This window comes from Centroberyx gerrardi, chromosome 18 (genome assembly GCF_048128805.1).
Source record: "Centroberyx gerrardi isolate f3 chromosome 18, fCenGer3.hap1.cur.20231027, whole genome shotgun sequence".
Taxonomy (NCBI): Eukaryota; Metazoa; Chordata; class Actinopteri; order Beryciformes; family Berycidae; genus Centroberyx; species Centroberyx gerrardi.
In genome coordinates, this window is record NC_136014.1 from 20,912,449 (window position 1) to 20,920,638 (window position 8,190).

Below are 8,190 nucleotides of genomic sequence, written 5' to 3' on the forward strand. Positions count from 1 at the left end.
CAGCAGATGAAGCAGGAGGCTCGTTCCCGATGCACAGCTCAGAGGCGCGTGCTTTGCTCGTACCCTGAGGTGACGTCACACACAAAAAACAGTGTTTTATACGGCTCTGAGTGATTTAAAAAAATAATCGGCCTTCATGGTTAAAAAATACATAATTCAAAGAGTGTTTTAAGGTCTTGTGTGGTGTTGTAGGTATCTTCTGAACAGTTTTAGAGGACTGTCTTTTACAATGGCCGTCTATGGGAAAAAGCTTTTTGGGCCGCAGGTGAATTTTAGGCTGCAGTACCACCGTTGGCCACCATGTCAAATTGACAGCAAGGCTGAGACCCTTGCACGTTCGTTCACGTTGATGTTGACGTCATCTCTGAGCGACGTCGCAGCTTCACTGCGGTCATCACATTCACGATGGCAGAACCTGAACCTGAGTATGTATTTGCCTTTTAGTCACTATAGCTAGATCTAAATCCATCCGTTCCATTTTACTTACATGTTTAGCCTTTCGTGTCTTTACTAAGAAATAGACATTCAAATGATTCGGTCAAGAGCTCTATTTAGAAAGTTGACGGTAGAAAATGTAGTTTCTAGTGAGCACAATTTCACATGGGCCTCTACCGTGTAGTGATGAGATGCTCACAACACAGCTATGTTTCTGTCAATATGGAACCATTTCTGTTTATTAAACTTGGCATAAATGTATCATGTAGCTTCCGTTGTGCATGTTTTTATGTTTGTGTTTTGTTTGGAATCGGCACAGAGCTAACTCGCTAAAGTTTGCTAGCAATCTATAAAAGTTACCAACACTAACTGGAAAGTTAACGTTGGATATCATTTATTTACTCGCAGTTAGTGCAATTTGGACAGTACTAAGTGTTATTTGTTAATTTGCTAAACTATGACCAGTTTTCTGTTGTTTTCTTCACGGACGTAGATAGATAGATGGATAGATAGATAGATAGATAGATAGATAGATAGATAGATAGATAGATAGATTATTAGCCACACGACCAAAGCCGGTGGAATTTGTTTTCGGTACAGTATATTAAACTCTGCAGCACAATACATACATGGACAACAGCAGAAACTCCACATATTATCGTGAAACAATACAGTGATACAATAGCAGAAACATATTACACACAGTCACATACATTAGGTGAATGGTATGCATGCCAGTAGTGTGTGAGGAGGGGACTAAAGGGAGGAGTTCAGAGTCCTAATACTCCATATTTATTCCAGCATCTTTGCACTCTGCACCATTGCACTATTGTCCTTTGCTTACAAAGAATATTTGTACATAGTAGTTAAATGTTTAGGTTTACCTCTGTTCATCTTGTTGTCCTTGTTTTTAGCTGTATATCTATTCTGTGTAAGTATATTGAGAGCAACGAAAAACCGGAGTCAAATTCCTTGTATGTGTACATACTTGGCCAATAAAGCTGATTCTGATTCTGATAGCTATGGGGAAAAAGCTGTTTATGAAGCGTTTAGTCGTAGTGGCTGACCTGTAGCGCCTCCCTGAGGCTATACTATGTTCCTGCAATACCGGAGGCTGCAGTTTCAGGACCGCAGTCCTAGGACTGCATTTCTAGGACCCTAGTTTTTCGCGACAGCGCCACCTAGCGAATTGGATGACCGCAAATAGAGGAGGCTGCAGTTTCAGGACAGCAGTCCTAGGACCGCATACTTTCTGTCTAACGACTTATAGTTTTAAAGGTTTATTCCACCCAAATACTACTTTCTGTCCAAGTACTTAGTTTTAAAGGTTTATTCCACCCAAATACTACTTTCTGTCCAAGTACTTATAGTTTTAAAGGTTTATTCCACCCAAATACTACTTTCTGTCTTGCAATTCAATTTGGTTGCTAAGAGTTGCATGTTGGGCAATTTGTGGGTGGTCATTGAGAGGTCAGAGAGAGAGAGAGAGAGAGAGAGATGCAAGAAAACCAAATAGAAATAACATGTTATTGACATTTGACTTTTCCTGACCCTTCAATATTCAAACCCCAGATTGTGAAGTAGTTAACAGCACTACCTACCAATTGAATGGTCTCCCTTCTTTCCTCAATTGCTCGTCTATCCCTCTATTAAATTCCTCCACTTTACTGAAATAGTAAACGGACAACATAATCACTGCTGGGTTAACAGAAATATTGGTAACACTTAAAAAAGGGTACATTAATTAACATTACTACTTCTTAATTAAGGTATTAACTAATATTAGTAAATAGTTGATGAAGAGACTGGCTGATAACACGTATTGTGGGGTAAACAGGCAGTCAGCACAGTTTAATTATTAAGATTATTTAAACTTAATTAAAATGGTAAAACAATGAGTATTAAACAAGCATTTACACTGAAGACAGTAGGCTACTGCTGATTTAATGTAGCTGACAGACACAGATCACGACATGCTTTTATCATCTTTTGAAGTTTAATGTGCTGGCTAGAATTAATTATCATAGTCATTAAGTCAACAATTAATATAAGACACCTAGTTGGGCTTGCCACAATTGCGCTATGGTTTCATTAAACAAATAAACAAATAGGTTCGTTTTGCAGCAAGCTATCATAAGCTAACAGATGATTGTTTGTAGTGCCTTTAAGACTATCATAGTTAGCTACTCACACTTCGGCTGCCGTACCATACTGTAATAGAAGATGTGATGATGGACTCAATGGTGGCTGAGTAGAACAGAACGAGAAGTTGTCGTTGTTGAGCTTTTGCAATGATGTGTTCAGTGTTAGTTTTGTTTTTTTTAATTTCAGGTTATTATTGCTAATGTATGTTCTGAGGAATTTAAAAGAGTCTGTTTGTGTGTGCTCCTGTCAGAGTGAAAAAGGTGATCAAGTTGGTTCCTGAGTACCTTCTGAAAAGGAGAAAGGCATACCAGGCCATCAAAGCCACGCAAGCCAAGCTTGCACTGCTTGAGAAGAGAAAGGTAAGTGATGGTTGTCTCTTTTTTTGTTTAGCAGCTGCTGTGTAAAGAAGCAAAAAGAGTGGGAATTCGTTCAAATGCAGGGAAACAGCATGACAATTATGCTGTATGCTATGATGAATGTCCACCTAATTACCATTTTAAAGACATGGCTTGACTAGCAAAATCTAGATTTAAAGGAAAAATCCACCCTAAAACACTTTTAGAACACTGTTACACAACAGCTATTGGTGCTGTACCTTGCATTTTAGGTTTTGTTGTTTGGTGGTATTTTTTCTTTTTCCCAGGGGTAAAGGGCAAAACTTAGACGACGGGATGTCATGTCGAGATATTTCCAATGCAGTTACAACACAGTTTGATAGCAGAAAATTTCTGATCCATCTGAACAATCAACAGTAAACTTCAGGTTTTGGTGTCAGTCCCTCAGAATCAAAGAGCAAATGCTTCTTTCTAGACTCACCATTTTACACTGTTGTTCCACAATCAGACGGGGAGAAATCCATCGCAGAAAAGGCAGAGAGACCGATTTCTCCACTGACAGTATCCTCACTAGACCAGAATGCAATGCAGCCACAAGACATGTATTTTGAGTTCTCAACGTGGGGTCCGAGGACCACCAGGGGTCCTTGAGGGGGTTCCAGGGGGTCCCCAGCAAATTGATGAATTGTCAAACTTCACCATTATTTAATTTACAAGAAGTTAAATCCAACTAGAGAATGTAGAAGAATGACTATTGTCACTGTTATCTCTCTACCTACAACACAGATAGTCATGGAATTGCGAACAAAATCATGTCTAACAATAAAAATATGTTCAGATTTGGGTCCAAGAGAAAATATTTTATCAAATGGGGGTCTGTGGCCCTATTGTGGACTGAATTAGGGGTCCTTGATATGAAAAAGGTTGAGAATCGTTGCTCTAAGCCATGTCTCTGTGTTCCTCTAGGTATCAAAAGGCAAACCGTTGAAGTTCAAGCGTTTGGAAGACTTCTTGAAAGACAGCCACCGGTCGCATCGTGATGAAACTCGCATCCGGAGAGCTGAACAGAGACCGGCCGCCCCTCTGCTTCCTGCTAAGAGCAAACTGGCCTTCGCAGTCCGCATCAGAGAGTGAGTAGTTTGACTCAGCTGGTGTTTCACAGGGGGAATGGCGTCTTCTACTATTGCGAAGAGATGGCGATCGACTCTAAACGGACAAATCTGCAACCTGCTTTCTTGCGTCTTTCTCAGTGAACCTCTGTCCCACATGGATGCAACAGCAAACAAATGTCATACACACAGAATGTCAGAATGTTTCTTAGTGACTCTAGTTGTTTGGACTTTGAGAGGGAGGTTGGTTGGTTCAGCAATTTTGAATTTAATTAGCATAAAAATCTTACAGGTAAATCTTACTGGGTATTAAGGTATTCCTCTGGCAAAGCCTACTCCTAGGAAGTGGAGATGCAACGGTGTGAGATTTTCATAGTACAGTAGAGTCTGAGGAAATATTACGGTGTCAGGGTATTACGATTATTAAGCAGTTATAATAACAATTATTTTTATGCCACTAAGGACAGGGAAAACTCCAAACTCGCCTCTACGTTGTTGAGTATAAGTGACAATTTCATGTTTAATCCCTACCAGTGTAACATTTCTTTCAGCAATTTACCACAAAGCTAAACATGATTCAACAAGGGCTGCAACGATTAGTCAGCATAATCGACAAAATAGATTATGCAAATTCGTAGACATGGATTATTATAGATACACCACATTTATACATTTTCATGCTCAGTGCATGATAGATATGCATTATCAACAGTCAATGATGCAATGTGCAAAGGAAGCACTGGATGGCAGCACTGCTTGAAATTCCTAGCTGGCCGTCATGCAGCAGAGAGGCAAAGAAGACATTCATGTCATATGGCTGAAAATTCAACCAAACCCACAAGACGTTAAAAAAAAAAAATGTGATCCTGAGTTTCAGAACAAAGTCTAGGAATATTTCAAATCTAAATGCAATAATAGTCTAGTCTTGTTTATTTATAATAGCCCTTTATCACAGTCAAGTCTCAAAGAGCTTTACATACCATCATATACATGTCATATACCATACTACATCACACATATACATACTACATATATATACACATCATATACATCCTATACTAGGTCATATACATGCTTCACATACATCGTTTACAACATCCATATTCATACTATACATCATATACTAGATCATATACATCAGATACCATACTACACATAAACACACATCAAATCGTGAACCCCATAGTGCTTATCGTATAGTGAGATAAGCATATCGTCCCATCCCTAATATTAACATAACACAATTGTGGTTGCATATCTTTGTACAACGAAAATCCATATATGTACGTGAACGAGCGTCATCCCAGTTCAGTAAGCATCAGTGTCTCCTCTCCTGTTAGGGTCAAAGGCGTCAGTCCCAAAGTGATGAAAGTGGTCCAGATGTTGAGGCTGAGGAAGATCTTCAGCGGGGCCTTCGTCAAAATCAACAAGACTTCGGTAGCCATGATGAAGATGGTGGAGCCCTATGTGGCCTGGGGGTAAGTAACTGCTGACTAACGCTTGCCTGTTGCATCCCCTCTCCTTCCATCTTCCCTGTAGCTCTCTGCTCACTACTATGTTGTAAAGCAGTAATGAAATGAAGCAGGCTGAAAGTTCTTCATATTTTAAAATGTGTCGTTTTTAATAGTTTTACATTGACTCACTGAAGGCAGAGCTGTATGGATTTAATATGAGGGGATGAGGAGGTACTGACTGAACAGTGTAATGTCTGTGCTGACTATTAGGGGAAAAACAACGAAAGCTGCACTCTTTGGTTTTGATGTGTACCACAACATTTGCAGAAATCCTTCCAACATCTGCTTAGCTGGAGATTGAAACATTTGCTATACCCAAGTGCCATTCAGTCACGTCTTCATTGGCTGCGTCCATTGTCCTTTACTAATTAAACTTGGATTGAACTCTGCTTGTTGCTTATTGTGCACAAATTGCACCCATCCCAACAGATTTCCCAATTTGAAGTCTGTGCGTGAGCTCATTCTGAAGAGGGGGCAGACCAAGATAGGCAGACGGCGAGTTCCTCTCACGGACAACACCCTCATTGAGCAGCACATGGGTAAGTCTCTTCCGTTGTGATACAGCCAATACAAAATGACAGCAGGGTGTCGTGTTTAAGTATCCTTGAGCAAGACATTCGACCCTGCGAGTCGGCTGTGTGCAGTTAACTCGTGTCATGTTAGATGATTTCTAGGTATTGAAGTTTAAAATGTTTTAACAATTGCCTCTCATTTGAAGCCACCAACTTTGTGATGTTGCCTAGCGCAGCTTTAAATAATGTTTGAACCTGTAAATTGACAGCTTTTCCCTATGCTTCATTTCTCCCTTTCTCTTCTGGCTTACACTCTTCTTACTGCAATTTCTGTCTCTCTCATCCCTCCCATCCTGTCTATCCATAACTTCCTCTTTCCCTGCCCTCCTCCTCTCCATCACTCCCCTCTCTCCTCTCGTTTCTCAGGTAAACACGGCATCATCTGCTTAGAGGACCTGATCCACGAGATCTACTCCGTTGGTAAGAGCTTCCGGCCCGCCAACAACTTCCTGTTGCCGTTCAAGCTGTCAGTGGCTCGTCACGCTGCCAGGGATAAGGCCGGTCTCTTGAAGGACCTCGGAAACCCCGGATTCAGGGGGACAGACATTAACTCTATCGTCAGGCAACTCAACTGAGGAGGAACACGGGCAAGATGGACACTCGGCAGCAACTTCAAGGATGCTTTTCCTGAAGGACCCAATGCCAACGATGACAGAAAACATGTTTATTCTGTCACTGTCTTTGGCACAGCAGCTCGTGGGTTTTGCCCAGAGTTATACATTTATTTTCAGATGTATTTTGTACACTCATTCTTCTCTGGTTTCACCCCTTTACAGCAAGCTGGAAGAAATCAGAGGGACTAAATTGTTTTGTTCAGGGAGTCCCCTGCCTTTCACATGTTGTGCGCTCATGGTTTGAAAATAAGGCCATGTAATGCACCTTACCCCAGACTGTGATAGAAGCAGTTGTGCTCCTTTATGGTAATCTTTGTAACAATATTTTGTAAAAAAGGAAAATATCTTAAAGGGTTGCTTGGCTCCTACACAGTATTCCTCGGGTTGTCAGAGGAATGGATCTGTGCTTGCTACATACAGAAGACAGTAATTAAATAATCAGGATGGGCTGTCCTGCATACAGGAGTCATTTATTGGGATCAATAGTTTTCAGTGTCAAAAGGTGTAAAGGCTCCTTCAAGGGCCATTCCACCCCCTCAGGAAAAAGAAAATCTGTGTGTAACACTGATTGGATGTGATTTAAATGTTTGTTTTACAATAAATGGAAACACAACTGAATAGCTGCCTTTTGTAACAAGTTGCAAGATGTTTGCATGATTAGAGGTGGAAATTATAAAAGGTAGATTTGCTATGTTGCAAATTTTTTATTTTGTATTTTTTTTCAAACTGTACCCGAGGACACAGGGATTCTTACCTCTCCTGCATTGTTGATAATTTCTCCAGCAGTGGCAATTGCAACTGTATAGTCTATGTATAATATTACTGGCAGGGATGGTTTGAGCTTACATTATTAGCCAGCAGCCGCCCAATCGCCCACAACTTTTGGCAGAGGCCTAAAGCTATTTCTAAAGTAACTCTACATTATTATGTTTCCATAAAATGTGTCTGGTTGCATTTACACATACAGGAGAAAAAGCTCTCATGTCAAATTGTATAGCACACATTTTCATGGCTGTCAAACAAGGGAGATACTACACTTAATTTTATTTTCTGTTCAGACCGATATAGAGGGATCAAATCCATCCCATAAATAGCATCCGTTTTTCTGTTTCTGTGGAAATGTTTACAGCCTCAGTCGCCCCCCGTGGTGGCTCCCTGCTTGTCACTGTTAATTCAATGAGAAACATATGAGTCACAAGCCGGAGGACAGGGAAGGATGTGGCAACCTATGCAGCTGCGCTTTTACCGGATGAGCAGGGAGAAATCGACGATTGCGTCAGAAAAGCTTAATAAATCTAACCGATATTTAGTCATTACAAAACATTACGTGGAAGTGGTAGGTAGACTACATGGACCAAATTTCTGCAATGAAGGATAATCGTATAAAACGGTACTTATCCTTGCTTTCGACGTAGCAAAGGACAGGTAAGAAAGATGACAGCGTGCGTGTGTATGTGTTGTGGGGG

At 40.6% G+C, this 8,190-nt stretch overlaps 1 protein-coding gene across 2 annotated transcripts; it reads left to right on the top strand.

The window, feature by feature from the left end:
• The first annotated feature begins 378 nt into the window (after positions 1-378).
• Positions 379-7,342, top strand: rpl7l1 (ribosomal protein L7-like 1). Of its 2 annotated transcripts, none has more exons than XM_071899226.2 (6): positions 379-429; positions 2,841-2,939; positions 3,882-4,045; positions 5,365-5,502; positions 5,968-6,077; positions 6,477-7,342. In XM_071899226.2, exons 1-6 carry the CDS (start codon positions 406-408, stop codon positions 6,683-6,685), a joined length of 744 nt encoding a protein of 247 aa, XP_071755327.1. In that variant the 5' UTR covers positions 379-405; the 3' UTR covers positions 6,686-7,342. The 2 variants fall into 2 exon arrangements, with proteins under 2 accessions (XP_071755327.1, XP_071755328.1); XM_071899227.2 differs by having other exon boundaries at positions 400-425; positions 2,831-2,939.
• The last annotated feature ends 848 nt before the right edge of the window (positions 7,343-8,190 follow it).

Bases quoted from the DNA above. Each gene is read 5' to 3' on its own strand.
- rpl7l1 (XM_071899227.2), top strand. From the start codon at position 406: ATGGCAGAACCTGAACCTGA. The intron at 426-2,830 runs GTATGTATTTGC...TGCTCCTGTCAG, and splicing joins ATGGCAGAACCTGAACCTGA to AGTGAAAAAGGTGATCAAGT. The intron at 5,503-5,967 runs GTAAGTAACTGC...CCATCCCAACAG, and splicing joins GAGCCCTATGTGGCCTGGGG to ATTTCCCAATTTGAAGTCTG.